The sequence below is a fragment of the Candoia aspera genome, chromosome 1 (genome assembly GCF_035149785.1).
Source record: "Candoia aspera isolate rCanAsp1 chromosome 1, rCanAsp1.hap2, whole genome shotgun sequence".
NCBI classification, from domain to species: Eukaryota; Metazoa; Chordata; class Lepidosauria; order Squamata; family Boidae; genus Candoia; species Candoia aspera.
The window spans coordinates 39,915,309-39,936,943 of record NC_086153.1 but is presented as its reverse complement, the minus strand read 5'-3'; the positions used below and the strand labels follow the sequence as shown (position 1 = coordinate 39,936,943).

Genomic DNA, 21,635 nt, shown 5'->3' with positions numbered 1-21,635 from the left:
ATCTAGTTTCTTATAGGTATGGAGTCTTTTTTATATTAAAATCTTTTATCTTTTGAGTTGTCACTTGAGGTCTAACATAATGTTTTTTTGCATATATTTTCCAGACAAAACATAATCCAATTATCCAATTACTCCAGACTATTTGCATAGTCTGTTGCAGAAAAAAAAACAGTAGACCAAAGAGGGTCCACTTTATCACATCCAACTTATCCTGTACTGCAGCTTACCCTTGGACTTCAGCTCAGAAGTCTCTGACCCTGTCTGATATGAAGACTCTCCTCCATTTTCTTCCTTGGTAAAATGATTACCTGACCAGTTATCAGTCTGGTGACAGTGCAGCATTGTCTTTCTACATGGGGCTGTAAATCCAGATAAAGGCTTTTTAAAGAAAAAAAAATAGACCCATCAGCCACCAACAGAGAAAGGGGGCTCCTTTTTCTGTGAAATTCTCCTGGGACCACAGAGGCCCCAATTTGGCCTAGCATTGTGCACATGTGCACAGGCACCCCAACACATTCCCTACACCTTATAAGGAGCTACAGACTTTGTTGTATAGCCTAGCCCAGTAAAGCTAGTAGAAAACTTTGGAATTGGCTTCCAGTAAATAATGCACAGGATCTACTAAGGGACTGCTTCCTGAGTAGTATTTATTAGATCCTGTTAGATCATATATTTATCTGCATTGGCAGATTAATGGAAAAGTAATCCACATTGCTACCTAATGGTGATCCCTTTTAGACTTTCATTAAAATCTCTGATTCCTACTATCTCCAACTCTAATCTCTATGTTTAAGTTCAAGAGACTTTAACTTCCTTAACTAATATGTGAACTCAAATGCTGTTTAGCTGTACAATTATCCACTGGTTTGGGCACTTCTAGTTTTATGTGCAATTCTTGATTAAAGAATTTGACCCAAGTTGGGGAAGATAGAATACCAAAAGCAAATGCTAACAAATGTGAAAACTAGGAAAATTGTATACAAGAATTGTATGTCTTTCTGTGCACAAAACAAATTTTACATAAACGTGCTTATAACTTTTAAAATATGCCTTTTTTTTAAAAAAAATCATAAACTGATGGAGAGATGGGAAGAAATTAAGCTGTGCTTTAAAAATGTGAAAATTTTAGCAAATTACACAGTCTTCTAATTCTTAGTGAATCTCATTCACACCTTAGTTTTTCCATGTCCTCTATAGTTTCCGGCAGATGGATGCCTAGTGTCTCTGGGAGGAAGAAGGCTGATGAACCACAAAGCACTGCTATGGCAAAAGATGCCACTTGGGGCAGAGGCTTCCAGATGCTATTCAACAGGAAGACAAGCGGAGCCACAGACCCTCCTAGACGTGCCAGGAAGGAGCAATATCCTTGTCCCTTCTGTCTAGAAGCAAAGGAAGGAAGCAATCAAAAGAGGTTGAGAAAGCACACAAAAGATAGGCTGGATGTGTTGATTTAGGTCAACATTTGCACCCACTGTTTATCTGTTAAGAACATAAGTTGCAAGAGGAACAAGGTAATGAACAGGATGTGAGAACTTCAAAAGCATCCTCATATTAAGAGACTTGATAATGTCATCATTATATATGTATCTCCAGTTGCTCATTTCAGTTTTTCATACCATCATCTAAGTAAGGACATGTGAATCAAATCATTAAGTAATTTATCTTTGGGTTAAAAATAATAGCTCTGAATTTTAAAAAAAAGTTTATAATTGGTTAAGTGATCTATTTATTCAACACTGCAGTTTCAGGCCCCAAATGGCACTGCGTGATCTTACATGCAGAAAAGCAAATTCTTAAAAGGTGCTGGGTGGGGGAGAGGGGTTGCGCATGCTAGGATCTAGGATTGTTGGAACAAGCATAGCAGTAACTCTTTTCAATCAGACCCAAGATCTTCTTGATCCAGCACTTAATAATGCAACCAATTATTCATCTCAAAAGGATCTCTTTCTTACCTAAGGATGGTGGGATAGAGTTCTGAAGAATACAAGAAGACTGTAGTGAAGGCGGCTTCAGAAAATCCTTTGCCTATGATGGCCACCACCAAGCGCAAAGTCCCCAGTGCTGGGATGAGAAACAGGATGCAGTTGAAATCTTGGGAAGCACACATTCATACTGTGTCATTACAGCCATCCCACCAATGTTTAACTGACCCTGGTATTTGTTACCTGATAAGACAGAAATGGACCTAGCACCTGCTACAACAGTGTTTCTCAAACTTGACAACTTTAAACATGTGGATTTCAACTCCCGGATTTGCTGGCTGGAGAATTCTGGAAGTTGAAGTCCACATGTCTTAAAGTTGTCAAGTTTAAGAAACACTGTGCTATAGTGAAAGCTGACCATGTTCGTCATATGCTAGGGGTTTCAGGTAGAGGCCAATCATTTGCTTGTGCAAGTTAGGATCTTGATGCTGGTGTTGTTGCTTTACCACATCCATAGCCCTTTTGCACATGCAGAGCCTGAGGCTGGGAGGATTGCCTGTGTTGTGTAGGCTGCACTTTCTCAACCAGAAAACTGGACTTTCACCAAAATAATCTTGACACAACTCAGCTTTGCACTGAGATGAGAACAACCAAGAGGTTTTAATGTATCCTATATGTATCCTATACAGGTAGTCCTTGTTTAAACTGCCTCATTTAGCAACTGCTTGCAGTTACAACAGTGATGAAAAAGTAACTTTATGACCAATCCTCACATTTACAACCTTTGCAGGTCTGTAAAGCCAAGGAAAGCTGAAGTAAGATCATAAGCACAGCTGCAGTTTTGCTTAGTGACCACTTTGCTTAATGACTGAGTTCTGGTCACAATTGTGGTCACTAAACAAGGGCAACCTGTAAACCTACCCTGTAAATCACTATACTCACAGGGACAATGTGTGGTAAGATATGGATTTTGCCACTAAGGAAATTGCATCAGAATTCCTTAAAAGGTATTTTGTTTTCATTTAAAATCTCAGCAAAATCACTCAAATCTTCTGATCTGACCCAATGATCCACAAGGAACACTGAGTTTAAAGGTAATGAGTGATGTGGATGTTCTTGGCAGTAAATGTGAAATACTGTAAATCACTTTTTCAAAATCAATTAATTGTGTTTGATTTAGAATTGCCTTAGACAAATATGCAAATACAAATAGTTAAGATTTCTTCTTACATCCAGTTTGAATAAATATTGATCTAAATTTGAGGGGTTTTGTCTGACTTGGTATATTTACATTAATATAATGTGAGCAATTTATAGAGCTGAAATAAAGATAAAAGCAGAAATAAATAGCCAAGTTAAATCCCTGACTACTCAAGACAAGGAGAGTGAGTTTTTAACACATTGCAATTGTTAGTTGTTAAGCTACTTTTAATCTGTCTCACATGCAATCTGCATCTTCATTAGTAACTTGTCTCCTCCACCCTTACCCCCACCCTTACCCCCACCATCCTCATTTCAATTTAAACCCTACAGTACGCCTTTTAATAAAATGTGTCAGTTGGAAAAGATGCTGCCAGGCTGTTCCTGATTTTTGATTGAAAGGTGAAAAGTCCCCTGTGCAAGCACCAAGTCATGTCTGAACCTTTGGGGGGACGCCGTTTTCGCAACATTTTCTTGGCAGACTATATCGGGGTGGTTTGCCATTGCCTTCCCCAGTCATCAGGTTTTTGATTACTCCATATAATTTAAAGCCTGTTTTCCTCCATGTTTCTTGTCCAGAACTTGGGAAAGGCTGCTCTTGCTGGGATACGCTAGGCCAAGTAACTTTATGGCCTTCAGATTTTGGAATTACCACTCCCACCATGTCCCACTATCAATGGTCAGTTTGGAATAAAGCAGCTCTTCTCCTGTATCCAGCTAGTCCACAATTATCTGAAAGGCAACAGTTTGCCTACCCTTGAAGTAGACAAACTTGAGATTGATATGCAATTAGGACCTGGTCTAAAGGTACTCCCTATGTACACAGTTCCTTACTTGTCTTAATTGCATCTTTTCCAATCTGGTACCTTTCAGACATGGGTAACTCTATGAATTGTGGTCCAAGATACATGGAGGTCACCTGATTGGGGAAAGTTGCTCTCTTGAATAAAAAATTGTTTTGGGGAATTAATTTTCAGTAATATCTACTCAATCAGCCTTGCTGGAGTGACTAGTCCCCAGATATGTGAAATAGATCAGTGCTTCTCAACCTCAGCAACTTTAAGATGCCGGCTGGGGAATTCTGGGAGTTGAAGTCCATGCATCTTAAAGTTGCTGAGGTTGAGAAACAGAGGGGGGAGAGGATTAAACTATCTATCTAAACCCACTTACATGTTGAGATGATAATGTTGATTCCTATAAATAATCCAGTTAGGATGAGGGACCAGGCTTGGCTCCCTCTTCGTCCAACTCGATTCACCAGAACAAAAACAAGGAGCTTGGCAGGAATCTCAATGAGCCCAAAGACAAACTGGGTCATGTACATTCCCAGGCCAAAATCAGTGATGTTCATGCTTATGCTATAATAGGAGAAAGCTGCTCCAAACCTAAAGGATGGGGAGATAAAGAGATGTGCAAAGGTACCCCAGAATCAGGACAAAAATGTACAAGAGAACTCAAGAAGAAGTGTGCCTCACCACACAGCTCCCAAGCAAAAGGAAATCTTTCTCAGCACTGGCGTTCGGAGAAGACTGATGTAGGAATAATTCCCATCTGACTTCTGTGCTATTGCTGCTGCAGTCTTGAGTAAGATCTGAGGAAGGGAAGCTGGGTTTTACAGCAACCACTTACATGTTGCCAAGGAAGAAGAACAGAAATGTATCATCAAAAAAACAAAAGCACACGCTGCCATTAAAACTGCATTTGCTAAATTATTGGTAGAGCTACAAATCTACCTATCTGAACCAAGTACTGCAATTTACATAGGAATATGATACAAAAGGGGAAGATCACATTTTGTAGAACTGTGGGCTTGCTCAGTTTTCTGTCCTTGGGTGGACTACTGATTGGCATCTTCAATACCTCTGGTCTTCCATCTGCTAGTGTTTTCTCTTTAAACCAAATTTGGACTCTTCAGATGAAGGACACATGCAGAAATAGAAGACTGACTTCCATAAAGTGGGAAATACACCCCTGCCATTGGTCTCATGTATTTCAGTTCTTTAATATGGGGAACACGTGTAAGGTGCTAAGTCATGATTTATTGAATAAACCCAACTATCTGGATTCACCAACATATTCAGTCATCAACTACAGTTTATAAACCACAGTCTTTGGGGTCACCCCAAAATGCTAATTCAAAATCAAACACACATTGTGACTTAGCAATGTCCAAGAGATAGGATGGGATTCTGTCTCCTGCAGGGAAATTCAGTCATTGAACAGGGAAGCCAAGAAGCTGGTCTCAGGTCACCTGAAGGCCAAATGACAGTGAGCCAATTGGGAAAGTGGTCCTATATAGTGGAGGCTATTGAGCTGTATGAGAGGAAGGACAAAATGACATGAGCCCCATTTTCCTCATAAAAAATCTGATGACAGCTAAATCTTCACCACTGGTAATATGACTGTCCTCTACACCCAAGATAGCCTCTGAGGAGATGCAGGATTGAGCCACGAGCCACTCTTATCTTCAGCATCTCACAGATACTCCCCATTCCCTAGTATATCTAAGCTGAAGCAGTGCCCAATCTTTCTTAAGCTGAACCAATGCGTGCCTAGTGGTGACAACATTAGGGAACTGGAGGTCTCAAGTATGGGATAAAATGTGACCAGCTGATTCTGCCTTGTATATGCAAGAGTAGACCCAGTCTGCCTCTCCTTGGTGCTATTTTCATGTGAGGATTGGAGAACAATTTGTTTAGTTTGCATCCAAATGCAGACTTATCTAAATTCTCATTTTTATATCATGTCTGGGTTATTGCTTGAAATTGGCACCTCTTCAAATACTGCAGTGCAGATTGCCACTCAAAAAAATAACATACATTAGATAAAAATCTGCATAAACATAGAAGGAAAATTGTTTGGGAAAACTGTGAATGTTAGATAAAACTGCAGACAAAAATGCTTTTGCTTGGAGAAACATGTACAAAATTACATATATTTTTAAATGCAACCTTATTGAAAAAGAATGTAAAATTACTAATGGGCAAACCAAAATGAAATGGAAAATGAAAAACTGAAAGAATCCAAACTGGATAAATTTGCAAAACTGACTTTGATTGATTTGCCCATCCTATATTCACAGCAGTTGAGGGAATGGGGGTGGGGGGGTGATGGGGACAGAAGAGATCAGTTTCATCTCTTGTGTTTTTAGATACTGATGTCTTGACATACCTCAGGATTTATTTTGTCAGCAAACTCCTTCCTTCTGTTCATTCTGGCACACTTTTTCAAATGACTGTGAGCTTGTTTCAGCTTCCCTTTAATCAACAACCACCTGGCAGATTCTGAGAGCCACCTATTAAAGAGGAGGGTGAAAAAAAGGTCTCATTGTATACCATCGGAAGATGAGACCCCCAGGTCAGAAGATGGTCAAAATGCTACTGGGGAGGAACAGAGGATGAGTTCAACTAGCTGATGATGCAGCTAGCTCAAAGCCGAAAGGGTGGCTAGCGGCCGACGGTGCTGGTGGCAAACGGCAAATCTGATGTTCTAAGGATCAACACACCATTGGAACCTGGAATGTAAGATCTATGAGCCAGGGCAAATTGGATGTGGTTATTGGTGAGATGTCAAGATTAAAGATAGACATTTTGGGCATCAGTGAACTGAAATGGACTGGAATGGGCCACTTCACATCAAATGACCACCAGATCTACTACTGTGGACAAGAGGACCACAGAAGAAATGGAGTAGCCTTCATAATTAATAGTAAAGTGGCTAAAGCAGTGCTTGGATACAATTCAAAAAATGATAGAATGATCTCAATTCGAATTCAGGGCAAGCCATCTAAGATCACAGTGATCCAAATATACGTCCCAACCACAGATGCTGAAGAAGCTGAGGTAGAGCAGTTCTATGAGGATCTGCAGCACCTACTGGACAACACGCCTAAAAGAGATGTTATTTTCATCACGGGAGACTGGAATGCTAAGGTGGGCAGTCAAATGACACCTGGAATTACAGGTAAGCATGGCCTGGGAGAACAAAACGAAGCAGGACATAGGCTGATAGGATTTTGCCAAGACAACTCACTCTGCATAACAAACACTCTCTTCCAACAACCTAAGAAACAGCTTTATACATGGACTTCACCAGATGGACAACACCGAAATCAGATTGACTACATCCTTTGCAGCCAAAGGTGGCGGACATCTATACAGTCAGTAAAAACAAGACCTGGAGCTGACTGTAGTTCCGATCATGAACTTCTTCTTGCACAATTTAGGATCAGACTAAAGAGATTAGGGAAGACCCACAGATCAGCTAGATATGAGCTCACTAATATTCCTAAGGAATATGCAGTGGAGGTGAAGAATCGATTTAAGGGACTGGACTTAGTAGATAGGGTCCCGGAAGAACTACGGACAGAAGTTCGCAACATTGTTCAGGAGGTGGCAACAAAATACATCCCAAAGAAAGAGAAAACCAAGAAGGCAAAATGGCTGTCTGCTGAGACACTAGAAGTGGCCCAAGAAAGAAGGAAAGCAAAAGGCAACAGTGATAGGGGGAGAAATGCCCAATTAAATGCAAAATTCCAGAGGTTAGCCAGAAGAGATAAGGATCTATTTTTAAACAAGCAATGCATGGAAGTGGAAGAAGACAATAGAATAGGAAGGACAAGAGACCTCTTCCAGAAAATTAGAAACATTGGAGGTAAATTCCAGGCAAAAATGGGTATGATCAGAAACAAAGATGGCAAGGACCTAACAGAAGAAGAAGAGATCAAGAAAAGGTGGCAAGAATATACAGAACACCTGTATAGGAAGGATAACAATATCAGGGATAGCTTTGACGGTGTGGTCAGGGAGCTAGAGCCAGACATCCTGAAGAGTGAGGTTGAATGGGCCTTAAGAAGCATTGCTAATAACAAGGCAGCAGGAGACAACGGCATCCCAGCTGAACTGTTCAAAATCTTGCAAGATGATGCTGTCAAGGTAATGCGTGCTATATGCCAGCAATTTTGGAAAACACAAGAATGGCCATCAGACTGGAAAAAATCAACTTATATCCCCATACCAAAAAAGGTAAACACGAAACAATGTTCAAACTATCGAACAGTGGCACTCATTTCACATGCCAGTAAGGTAATGCTCAAGATCCTGCAAGGTAGACTTCAGCAATTCATGGAGCGAGAATTGCCAGATGTACAAGCTGGGTTTAGAAAAGGCAGAGGAACTAGAGACCAAATTGCCAATATCCGCTGGATAATGGAAAAAGCCAGGGAGTTTCAGAAAAACATCTATTTCTGTTTTATTGACTATTCTAAAGCCTTTGACTGTGTGGACCATAACAAATTGTGGCAAGTTCTTAGTGGTATGGGGATACCGAGTCATCTTGTCTGCCTCCTGAAGAATCTGTATAACAACCAAGTAGCAACAGTAAGAACAGACCACGGAACAACGGACTGGTTTAAGATTGGGAAAGGAGTACGGCAGGGCTGTATACTCTCACCCTACCTATTCAACTTGTACGCAGAACACATCACGCGACATGCTGGGCTTGAGGAACCCAAGGCTGGAGTTAACATCGCTGGAAGAAACATTAACAATCTCAGATATGCAGATGATACCACTTTGATGGCTGAAAGCAAAGAGGAACTGAGGAGCCTTATGATGAAGGTGAAAGAAGAAAGTGCAAAAGCTGGCTTGCAGCTAAACCTCAAAAACACCAAGATTATGGCAACCAGCTTGATTGATAACTGGCAAATAGAGGGAGAAAATGTAAAGGCAGTGAAAGACTTTGTATTTCTAGGTGCGAAGATTACTGCAGATGCTGACTGCAGTCAGGAAATCAGAAGACATTTAATCCTTGGGAGAAGAGCAATGACAAATCTCGATAAAATAGTTAAGAGCAGAGACATCACACTGACAACAAAGGTCCGCATAGTTAAAGCAATGGTGTTCCCCGTAGTAACATATGGCTGCGAGAGCTGGACCATAAGGAAGGCTGAGAGAAGGAAGATTGATGCTTTTGAACTGTGGTGTTGGAGGGAAATTCTGAGAGTGCCTTGGACTGCAAGAAGATCAAACCAGTCCATCCTCCAGGAAATAAAGCCAGACTGCTCACTTGAGGGAATGATATTAAAGGCAAAACTGAAGTACTTTGGCCACATAATGAGAAGACAGGACACCCTGGAGAAGATGCTGATGCTAGGGAGAGTGGAGGGCAAAAGGAAGAGGGGCTGACCAAGGGCAAGATGGATAGATGATATTCTAGAGGTGACGGATTCGTCCCTGGGGGAGCTGGGGGTGTTTACAACTGACAGGAAGCTCTGGCGTGGGCTGGTCCATGAAGTCATGAAGAGCTGGAAGCGACTAAACGAATAAACAACAATCTGCCTGTATTCTGTAGCTCAGCATTTTTCAAATTTGGCAACTTTGAGATGTGTGGACTTCAACTCCCAGATTTCCCCAGCCAGCAAGGCTGGCTGGGGAAATCAGGGAGTTGAAGTCCACACATCTCAAAGTTGCCAAGTTTGAAAAACACTGCTCTAGCTAAAACTCCTCAAACTGTGTGCCCATGTCATCCTCACTGAGTATGATAAGCAGCTCTAGAGCTGACCAAAGTATTCAGTCACTCACATTGTCATGTTTTAATCACAACTTTATGAAAACTTCCCACAAAGCTAAAAATGTACATGCAGCATGCTTTGCTTGCTCATCTAAAAAAACTTTCTGAGTCATAAGGTATGTTTCCTAAAGAACTTTGCTCCTAAAGTCATGTTTGTGAGCACATGCTACTTGCAGATATATTCAAGTTTCTTCTGGCTTATTTAAAATAATAGAAGCCTCCTATGAATTGAACTCAACAGACTGAGATCTTCATAGAATCATAGGGTCAGAGGGAATCTTGACAATCTTCTAGTTCAACCCCCTGCCCAATGCAGGAATCCTCAGGCCATGCCAGACACATTGTTGCCCAACGTTTGCTCGAAAACTGCCAGTGATGGAGAACCCACAGCTCCAGGAGGCAGGCCATTCTGCTGCTTAATAGCTCTCGCAGTCAGGAAAGTCCTCTTTATTTCAACTTTGGATCTCTCTCGGTAAATCTTCCACCTATTGGTTCTTGTCCTACCCTCAGGCACTATGGAGAATAAATCCACACCTTCTTCCCTGTGACAGCCCTTCAAGTATTGGAAGACTGCTATCATATCTCCTTCTCTTCTTTAGATTAAACATACCCAGTTCCTTTAACCAATCTTCATCGGATTTAGCTTCCAAGCCTGTTGCCATCTTTGTTGCTCTTTCTCTGCACTTTTCCAGTTCCTCAGCATCCTTCCTGTGTTGTGGTAACCAAAACTGGACACAGTATTCCAGGTGCAGTCTGAACTTCCTGTGATCTCAACGTTATACCTCTATTGATGCAGCCCAAGATTACATTGGCTCTTTTGGCAGCTGCAGTACACTGCTGACTCATGCTTAATTTGTGGCCTACCAGGACACCCAGACCCTTCTCACAAAAGGTACTATCTTGAAGTAGGAGGAGATGGCATGGATGGGTGATTAATGCTGATGATTTTTAATGCTCAGACTTAAAGAGCAATGCAGTAGAGAATGAAAAACAAGATTAACTTAAAATGAAAAGATTAAGAGCAATGCAGTAGAGAATAAAAACAGCCCTTTGTGGGATATGTCCATCACTCTTCCATTCTGCCATTCTTGGATGAAACTCTAGCCTCCAAGGCCACTGCATTACAAATTATTACTGTTGTTGCTGTTTTCAGGGTAAAGTTCTCTGTGTGTAATATAGAGTGAAACCCCAAGCAGTTTAAGGCAAATTGGGTACCTACAGGATCCAACAAATTCTGGCCTGTCCCATGCAGTTCCTACAAGGAGTGTCTCAACCAACATGAAGTCTAAGGAATAGGGCCTTAACAATAATATGCCTTCTCTGTAACTGCCCCCATGCATGGAGCACCTCACCTTCCAGGATCTACAAGAGTCAAAACCCCCTAGCCTATGTGGGGTAGTGCTAAAGTGTTGAACCAGAAGTGACCCATGTACTAGTCCCCCCTTAGCCATGGAAGCTCATTGGGTGACTTTGAACCAGTCACTCACTCTCAGTCCAACCAACTTCACAGCAGGGCTGTTGGAAGAAAAAAAAAAGTCTTATTCCACACTTAGATACAAATGCATGCCAAATAAAAATACTACTTCTTTCGCAAATTGCTTTAAACCTGGCTGTTCCTCCAAGTATTTGGAACTTACTGGTTTGCAGATTGCCTAGTAGATAGTTTTGATACTGGGTGCTCATCTTCTTTGTATGCATTTTTCCTTACTTTTGTAAACCTCCCAAAGCCTTGTAGAAACAGGAGGTATATTGAACCCCATAGTTAATAACTAAATACAGTTTCAGGCTTGTTCCTGTCTGTTCTTCTAGGCTAGAGAAACTGATTACATCAGTGTCTGTTTCTGACCACCATTTCATTTAAGGAATAGAGGAAAAGAAGCTGTTGTTTGAAACCTACAGGGAGAATCCTTCCAGCAAAAGCAAAGTTCTACTTTCTGGAATCATAGTCCCAAGCCAGAATAGAAGTCTAGAGAAGGAATGTTTATTTCAGGGTCTCTGACCTGGACTTTGAAGCAGGATAATGTTAATCTTAATTTGATGCTGATGCAAAAGCCAAGACAGATTTAAATATGTAAGCATATCTGAGCATTTGACTATATTAAAGTGGTGGATTTCCAAATTCCAATCCAAAAGGCTTCACAAAAGAAAACTGCACACTTTCTCCTTACTTGTATGAGTAATGCCCAATTCTTAGTCAACCAGATGCTTATTTTGCTCTTGGTGGGCCATTACTGAGATATTATTTATTTAAAAAATGCCAAACGGTGGGTCATTAACACTTGGGACAAGGTGTTGGATCACTCATTTCAGTTTATAGCAAACATCCTGGGCACAAATTAACATCTTTCTCTTAATATTTTAATTTGACTTTTTGACCATGTTGAGTCCTTGGTGCTCTCTGAGCCTTGTAGTTTCCTTGCAGGCATTTCTTTGCCAGACTAGGCAACATTTTCAGTGCAAAAAGGGAGTGGGGTTCGCTCTCTGTTTATATGCAGTGGCTTGCCCTGTTTGTGTCGGTGCAGGTGTTGTTCTCTCCTTGGTACAACTGTCTGGAAATGAAATGTCTGCAAGGAAACTATAAGGCTCAGAGAGCACCAAGGACTCCACAGTTCAACCCTGAGCTACAAATATTCTCTTCGATTGGTTTTTGACCATGCCCTGCAGACACCCCTGATGCTGACCCTTTCTTAGAAACACAGTTGCCTCTGATTAGCTGCCTGAAACTTTGTGTTTCCAAAGTCCCACCATCAAAAGCACCATGAATTCTTCTGACACCAATTCAAATACACCAAATCTTGCTTTGGTCTAGGACAGGATTTCTCAACCAGAGTTCCGTGGAACCCAAGGGTTCTGTGAGAGGTCACTAGGGGTTCCCCGGGAGATCACAATTTGTTTTAAAAATTATTTCAAATTCAGGCAACTTCACATTAAAGAGGTAAGTTTCATTCTTTAATTTTAGTTTAAGAACACTGTTAGTGCAAATCTACAGGCCTACACATGAAACCAATATAATAATTTTGTAACTTCTGGCCTATATTTGAGCCTGAATGTGCAGGGTTCTCCAAGGCCTGAAAGATTTTTCAAGAGTTCCTCCAGGGTCAAAAAGTTGAGAAAGGCTGGTCTAGGACATGGCCTGCAGTCAAGGTAAACCAGTTATTATTTTACTAGTTTAACCTGATTTTGTGAAGGAGCTTTTGAGAAACAACATTGATTTCACTCACCATATAGAGATGATGCCCACTATACAAGGAAGAGAGGTGGTGAGAAGCAGCCTGGACCAATCCCGCACCAAGTAGGCAATCAGAGCAAGAAGCATATTTCCAAAACTCCAGAAGAGACTGGTTATAACCCCTGACATGGCACGATGTTCTATATCCACCCACTCCATGCCTGGAAGATATAAAAAGTGCTCAGCAAGCCTATCTATGCACAGAACTACGTCTCCCTTTTATTGGGAGAGGAGGACAGATCTTGATTATTACAATACAGTGGATGCATTTTTACAGCCTTTAATCTTAGTCTTTGCTTCTCCAGCAACTGAGATGTAATTTGTACTTCTCAGATTTGCCACTTTCTTCATCAGCTTGTTTTCTTCTCTTTGACCCCTGTCTTGGTTGTTGTTTTTATTGCTAGTTGATCTTGTAATTGTATTCCTGATATTTCAGATTTTGTTTTAAATCAAGAATTGCAAACTTTTAGGGTCAGTGAGTACATTTAGAACATCCTGTGCTTCACTTTTTTTTTATTTCCAACTTTTAGGAAAACCCTCATATATTATCTCATCATTTCCTTTCACTAAGTGCAAAATAGCAAAATTGAGACACACAATTAAAGGATCTGGGCCTCTGTGTACTTGCTTAGTACACAGCTTAGAATGTGTTTTCAATCCTGCAACTGAGGACTACATCACACTTTTTTCACTCATATCCCCCTTCCTGGTCTACCTCAGCCCTACAGTTTTCTTTATTTCAGTCACAGTAAGAGAGTTGCTTATTTTTTTTTTAAAAAAATGCTTCTGTTATAACATCTTTTTCTCATGTCTACTTTTCTTCAGCCTTTCTGAGGAGTTGTTGATAAGATTGGGTCTTATTTATTTTCATGCTAGGATTAATACATCTATTTTCACCCACATTTCCATTTATTTATTTTTTAATTCTGCACCCAAGTTTTGATGATGCAGCCTTGGGGGAAAAAATCCCAGAAATGACTCTACCACATTACCAAAGAGCATGAAGGCAATTTTTGGTTTACTAAAATCAGTCCATGTGGAATTTGCCCCTGTTCTCCTCTGGATTTATGAATACTGAGCTAATCTTGCCACTAATTAATACATTTTCAGATTTGTAATGTAATAAATATTTTGTCCCGACCACTTCCAAAGAATTAGAGGGAAGGATACAGGTTATCACAGGCCCATTAATTCTTGCCCAGCCTTACCCAGATTCCCAGGTTTGGTTTACTGCCCATACATCTCTAGACCATGAGAACTAGAGGCTCTCTTTCTATGATTCCTTCTTTCTTTTTTCACAAAGATACCAACATGGTATCGTATTTACCTAGTATTTGGTTAGATTTCAGTTTGCAGAGGTACCAAACCAGAAGTTTCTGCAGGGCATGGTAAGAGAATGCTATCAAAGCTCTGCCTGTTTGTATTGTGCAATCGTGGCCATCTTGACTTTTTTTACTGTGGACACCTCTGATCCATAACTATATAAAATACACTTGAGTCTTTCATCTTTCCACAAGAAGCATGCAGCAATCAAGGGCATTTTTCGCATCCATGATTTCCCTTGCACAGCGGGTTCCTATCTATCCCTAACCAGTTTTAAAGGCCCACCTTGACCCTCCCTTTGGCTTACCCAGTGGAATTACGATGATGGAGAGCCCACAGATAAACACCCCCGTCAGTGTCCGTGTCACTGCCAACATACTATAGGAATCTGAGGCCGCACTCAGCACCCCAAAGATGAGGGTGCCCAAGTAGGACACCAGGAGCATGCTCTTCCGACCAAACCTGAGGCACCATAGAAAGAAACATTACTTCTGCGACAAAGGAGACAACTTGGAAGTCATCCCCAGATTCCTACCACAGGTCATGAGAGTAGCAAATCGCCCTTTCAGGGAAATTGACTAATGGTTCACTTTTTATCCAAACAAGCAAAGAATTCCTCAAGGAGCAGAATCAGCTCTTGGCAAGAAAGCTTCATGTGATAGTAATCTCTATTGAGGCAAAAAATAGCAATATCCTGTACTTTGAACAAGTCTTTTTCACCTGTCCAAGAACAAAAATATAGCACAGAAATTATTTTGGAGCAGCTACTAGGTTTCTGTAGGCTATGAACACAAGTGGAAATAAATGAAAATAAGTAAGTAAGTCTGAAATGGTAGTACCCATTTAATTTGTTTTTGACCTATTTTATATTTACTGTGGCATTACATCTATGCTGGTCCTTTCATGCAGTCTAAATAATTGGTCCTACAGAGTTATTGTTGAGAGAGAGATGGGAGCTTGTTCTGCAAATGTGTAATTGGAAGTTAGGCTCCCCCCCCCCAAAAAAAGCATGGGATTAAAACTTCTAGCACATGTCAAGAGGCAGGATTTACCCAGATTTATCTAGGTGTGGCTTTCATTGGAAGCAAAAACCATTCAAGACTCTAACACTTTTTACTATTTTGGGGGGGGGAGTTTTTAGTCTGATTTGGTTACAAAATAATAATATGAATATATAGGTGGCTTTGAGTCAGTCTTGACTTCTGGTGACTGCCTGGACTAGTCCCTGCAGTTTTCTTGGCAAGATTTCAGAAGTGGTTTGCCATTGCCTGCTTCCTAGGACTGAGAGAGAGTGAGTGGCCCAACGTCATCCAGCTGACTTTGCGCCCAAGGCAGGACTAGAACTCACAGTCTCCAGATTGCTAGCCTGGTGCCTTAATCACTACACCAAACTGGCTCTTCTAATATAGATGAAGACAAATTGCTTAGATTCCTGCCCCCAGTTAGATCTTCGGGGGGGAATGCTCTGCTGCCTTCCTAAATGCTTTTGCTTTACAGCTCCAAATTTAGCCTTCCCCTCACTGTTTGCCTCCTCCGTTTCCAACACTGTTTCTGTTATTCCCTTCTGTTAAGTGGAAGGAGAAAAGTTATGACATTTACCTCAACAGTTTCCCCCTGTTGGAACATTCCAAAAAGATCCATCTATTTCCTGGCTATTGCAAAAACTTCCATCTGATCATTTGCCTGACAAAGGGCCCATATGTTAGTGCTACCAGATTTAGCCTGTAAAGCTCCAACAACCACTAGATGGCAGCAGATATATCAAAATACCAATACTTTGCTGCTATCTAATGGTTGTCTAGTGTTTCACACCCCAGGTCTGGTAGTGTTATTTATAGGTTTTAACAACATTATTATGCTAAGTTATTTTAAAACAAATCAGATTGTTATCTAGCTAGTATGGGGTTGTCTCTTTTCTGGATTTTGCAAAATTTCTGTATGCTTTGGAAGCATACAGAGATAACTGGATATTGACTCTGAACAACTATTTTGTCCTACAACTAAGCTTTGGCTGAAAATTGAAATGGATGAACAAAAGAGCTGTGTTTTCATTGGGAAATTGTGTATAGGGATCTAGGGGGTTGAATTCTCACATTTTTTCTTGCCTGTGCATGAACTTTTACAAACATATCCTTCAGATACATCCTCAGATACACACATATCTAGATAAAATAGTGGAAGAATGAAACCAAATTACCTGTCTGACAGGTATCCAAAGATCACAGCCCCGAGCATCACCCCGAAGAAGAAGAAGGTAGCAGTTGCTTGGTTCAAGCTTTTATGCTCACAAACCAAATCCCACTGGAAAATAGGCATTCATTTAATGATTCCCTTTTTCAGTAGCCCAGTAAGTTTCATGTTCATGATAATTTACAGAAGGTGATAAAACATTTTAAAATTATACATTCCAACTAACCAAAGTCTATGGGTTGGATCCAAAGGTACCATTCTGCTGGTAGATGTTATTATGCCAAAGGGTAGATAATGAAATTCCATTAGCACCAGCACTGGCCCGACCATTAACCAGAGTGAATGGAAGATGTTGGGGAACAGCAGCAGCTGGAGTTTGGAGGAGACAGCAGCATACAGTCCAGCCTTTCCTACTTCCCTGAAGTAAACTGCTGCCTTCAGATGCTATGGAAGATGCTGTTCCATAGTCAGTGTTGAAGGAACATTCACTGTCAGTTGAATATTCAAATACTGTGGCTTTTCTACACGGAATGAGAGGTAGGCACCATGTTCTTCTTTGGTTCAGAACCCAAAAGGTCTTGGGCTATCCCTGCAGTCATCCTGAACACTCCTAATTCTCATTTGTGCAAAGGGGTGGGGGTGGGAATGAGCCCTGTAGATACAACCTGTACAGCAGTACTTAAATCATTTTAAATCAGAGAAATATCAAAAAGCCAGAACATGCAGAATATACAAAGCCACTTTTATTGAAATCACCACATATTATCAGAGATTAAATTAGCAGTTTAGATCCAAATTTGGTTGGTAGAACAGACAGAACAAGTCTACTTTCCTTCCACACCCTTAAACCGAGGTGAAAGGTGATCACCCCTCTTTAGATATTACCCAAATACCCTAAAATTCATTCAAATTAACATTAGGCCCCTTTATTAGACCCCAAAATAACTCAGAGTTGGGTTTGCCAAAATCAATGTCTTGATTTTCAGCATTGGGGGGGGGGGGCAGGTGGGCATTCAATCTACCTTTAGAGATGCCAGTGCAGCTATTTTAAATCTGAGTGAATTTATTTTCCTTAAAGCTTCTGAGGTGCTGCAGATAATCTGATAGGAAGAAAGTTTGCCATGCAATGATAAATCATTAACTCTCTAACATTTAAGGAAGTTAACTGAAGTGCTGAGTAAATCTGCCATTTAATCTGCTGGGAAGTGTGAGTGTTAATAATTTGAGATGGCCACCCGATTTGGTGCACTAGAGATGCATGGAGGATAGGCTCCTCAAAGACTGTGAGTCATGCCTGCTAACCATGCCCTTCAGTTGCTTGTGATACCGAGAAGCTAGCAGGAGAAAGCTATTGTAGTTACACTGTGCTGATAGACTTCCTTGAAGCATCTGTTTGGTCACTGTGAGAAACAGGATGCTAGACTAGATCAATCTTTGCTCTGAACCAAACAAATCTCATGTTCTGTTTCTTTGGCAAGCCTCTTTCTAGTAATGGACAGACACCAGAGGAGCATTTCAGATTCTTGTTGCTTCAGTAGGCATGGGTGTCTGGCAAATCGACAGCAAAAATAGAACACTAGAATATGCTGGAGACACCAGGAAGAGAAGACCAACAAGTAAGAAATTTACTGTCTCAGAATGCCATGGAAAAATTAATGCTTACTACAAACCAAGAACAAATATTGTATACACTATACAGAAAGATTTTCACATCCACCCCCAAAACTGTTGCCAGATCTCAGAATAAATTGGCTGTGTTCTCGTGACAAGCTAAAGTCACAGTTAACTGACACATGGTCTACTGAATTAATCTAATTTTCTGGGCTCACACAATGCACAACCATAAATCACCTTCAGTGATGTACATGCATTAGAAGACATTGTATATAAAATAAATGAACTAAGTGAACCACATGGGCTGGTTTCATATAGCACAGTAAGTTAAAATGGTTGACTAGTTTATGGCCTTGTGTGTCATGGGAACAGAGCCATTAAGTCAATCATCAAAAGTCAAAGATTTTCAGTGAGGACTAAGGAGACATCTCCGCCCACCCCACCCCACCCCACCCCAAACACATACATACACTCAAAATGTTCGGGGGACAATATTATATCACAACAGCATACATGCTTAAGGGCATTTTGCCCCAAGAACACGACCAGCCTACTAAAAGGAACCAAACTGCAAAGGTGTGTACACTAGGAAAAGTGTACAGGCATTTTATGTATTAGGAGAAAAGGCAGAGAAGTGTACCCGTGATTTTTCCATAAACCGAGGTAGAATCATGATAAATAACGTTAAGGTTGGTAAAATGAGAAACTGAGCAAGAGTGAAGGTGATATATTCCCTAGGCACGACAGCTACATCCCCCAGAAGCAACATGCTTGGAATAGCATTCTCTGGGGAATGTGACTGAAACTATGCTCTTGTTGCCATAACCAGCTTGTGGGTCTCTGAGAAGTATCTGGTTGCCCATTTGGTAAGAGAAGGCTGGATTCAGTGGGTTTTGGTCTGATCCCACACAACTCTTCTTCCATTACTGAAACAAAGAGCACAAGGTTAAACATGTGAAACAGCTTTCCTTCAAGCTGCTGCTGTTCTGATGGGTTCAATTTCTCTCCCTCTCCAGCCAAAGTAGCCTTTAGCCAGGCTGGCTGGGAATATCGTATGTTGTGGTCCAACACAACTGGAGGGCATCAGATTGTGACAGACTAAGATAGCACAAAGAAGATCTAGGGCAATATCAAGAGACACTGCAAAAGAAATACAAGCTGTTGGTAGTGAGAACCTGAAGAACTCACAACCCACACATGCTCGTTCTCTTAGCTCTGAAATGAGTCTTGTCATCCCACTGCCTCCTTCTTTGTTTTGTCCTTCCATTTCCTTTCAGTCCTGACTTTCCCTTTATCTATTCTTACCCCAATGTGCTTTTATGAATCATCATCCTATTATTATTATTATTATTATTATTATTATTATTATTATTATTTCAACTTACATTCTTTAAGCAGGAAGCACCTTGCTTTAACTAAGTAACTCTTCTTCCCAGAAACATGTTCTTGGAAATACCAATTTCTGCTCTCAGTAGAAAATGTGCCTGGGCCAGTCTTATACATTTATTTGTTTGTTTGTTTGTTTGTTTATTGGCATAACAAGGAAAGACCCTGGAAGGAACTAAAGACGACCAGCAGCTTCTTTGTAATCAAGTCATACTGTGGCTCTGTATCATTTGGGCCAACTTTCCCAATCTGGTACTTTCCAAATGTGTGGGATTACAACACTCATCATCAAGATGGTCATACTGACGCTGGGCTGGATTAGCTGCACACTTAGAAGACCTCTATCTGATTATAACAATGCCTTTGCAGGATTTCCAAGCCAGGCCTGGAAATATTCAGTGCTTTATTCAGAACTACTTGCATTTAGAGCAGAAACTTCATTCTCTGACTGCTTAGCTTTGGCAGTTATGAAGTGATGAAAATAGACCACACCTGAACTGGGGGCAAGTTACTTTCTCTCACTGCTGAATATCTTCAACCCTCTCTGAATGCAAAGGCTGATCCAGACTTCTCTGACCCAAATTCATACTGTGTTTGGGCATGTGTGTGTGCCTAATATCCAGAAACAAGAATAAGAGAAAAACACCTTTTCCTAGTCCTCACCCTTCAAAGCAGTTGTAAATCCTGATATTTGTCCTCTGAAGAAAGTAAAGAGACATTTAATTGTAATGTCTCAGAAATATCCTCAAATTATATTCCCAGGTCTTTAGGAGGCAAAAGTTTGAAAGTTTAAACCTCTTTCTACTAGTGTATAAATCTGAGGTACAAGTCAAAAGGGGAAATGAAAATGTCATCTCCATTCATCCCAAGTATAAGTTTAGCAAAGCATTTTTTCAGTGCTTCTTTCCTACTTTTCCTAAACAGTGAAATGTACATACATTCATCAACGTTTTTCAAAATCTTGTTTCCAGAGTGATTAAAATGGATCAAGAAATAATCTGATGATACAGGCAACATATGCACTAATATCAGTAGTGGTAGTAATAATTTTATCATGTATATTGTGCCTTACAGTATTACATAGACAAAATTAGACAAGACCCTGCTCTTAAGTAGCTTACAATCTCAGCCAAGTAAATTGACAGAGAGACAAGAGTAAGATGGACTGGTTATGATCAATGCAGTCTTGCATATTCAGCTAGAAATAAGAATTAAATGAATACGAAATTCCAATATATGATTGGATAGGTGATTATCTAAGGAGAATACTTATATTACCCACATAAGGTTTTGGAAAAAGTGAGGAGAGGGATAACATAACACTATATTCTCTTTCACCCCTTAATACTTCATTCTCTTGCTTTTTTCTGATGCTAATTTGAAGTCTGATGCTAATTTGAAGTTTTACCTGGGTGGCTATAGTGGAAATGAATTGGGACTGATCATAGATCCATCCATACTGGCAGCTCTGGACAGATACGTTGGTCAATTCATGGGAAGAGTTAAGCAGGAGGCGAAACTGAGGTTCAGAAAACATCTCACAGGAGCTGAAAGCACCATTAAAATCCCTTGGAATGTTGATGAGTAGAACCTCTTCTTCAGTAAGGTTGGCAAACTGGTGCTGATGTGGGATGGCGCAGTGATGTCCTGGTATGGCTGCTAGGAAGTTATGCAGCAGGAAATGCAAAGGGAGGAAGAGCCTTGGAAGGCAGAGCAGAAGCAGTGTTAACATCTGGAATTGCCCAAAGCCTCCAGCTTCTTGCAGGAGCTCTTCAAAGTTCATCTTTGCCAAGTCGCTTGTTTGCTCATAAGAGCTAAGATGCCAGAGAAGAAAAACCCTGCTTGTGTTGTGTTCTATATGAACCAGGTGCCATGACTTTTCACAAACTCTTTGTGGACTTTGAAATGTAGAACATGTCTTTCCCCCTCCCAGCAGAAACTGTGCCAAAGGATTCACAGTGAGAACTAGACGGAGCCAGAATCAGTAAAATCATAGTTACTGAGACATGAAAGAAAGATGCCCAATAGAAAAAGTAGGGACAGAAGGCTAGGAGATAGGAGAATATTTAACAGAATGGATATTATTGGTTGACTAATAACCTTTAATGCTTCCAAGAATCAGGCTGGACATACAATATATATTTCTCTCTCCTTGTCTGTAAAGCTAAATACTATCCCATGCAGGTTACTAAAATCACATA

General features: G+C 40.6%; 1 protein-coding gene across 1 annotated transcript; it reads right to left on the bottom strand.

Annotated features, from left to right (window-relative positions):
• Positions 1-1,162: 1,162 nt before the first annotated feature.
• Positions 1,163-21,247, bottom strand: SLC22A7 (solute carrier family 22 member 7). The gene is made up of 9 exons (XM_063317830.1): positions 20,843-21,247; positions 16,442-16,545; positions 14,552-14,706; positions 12,914-13,082; positions 6,294-6,417; positions 4,598-4,713; positions 4,293-4,507; positions 1,953-2,061; positions 1,163-1,379 (listed from the first exon to the last, which is right to left on the bottom strand). Exons 1-9 carry the CDS (start codon positions 21,215-21,217, stop codon positions 1,163-1,165), a joined length of 1,584 nt encoding a protein of 527 aa, XP_063173900.1. The 5' UTR covers positions 21,218-21,247.
• Positions 21,248-21,635: the final 388 nt, after the last annotated feature.

Bases quoted from the DNA above. Each gene is read 5' to 3' on its own strand.
- SLC22A7 (XM_063317830.1), bottom strand. From the start codon at position 21,217: ATGAACTTTGAAGAGCTCCTGCAAGAAGCTGGAGGCTTTGGGCAATTC. The intron at 6,418-12,913 runs GTGAGTGAAATC...CCTCTTTAATAG, and splicing joins GTGGGCATCATCTCTATATG to GTGGCTCTCAGAATCTGCCA. The intron at 2,062-4,292 runs GTAAGTGGGTTT...TTCTCATCCCAG, and splicing joins CAACATTATCATCTCAACAT to CACTGGGGACTTTGCGCTTG.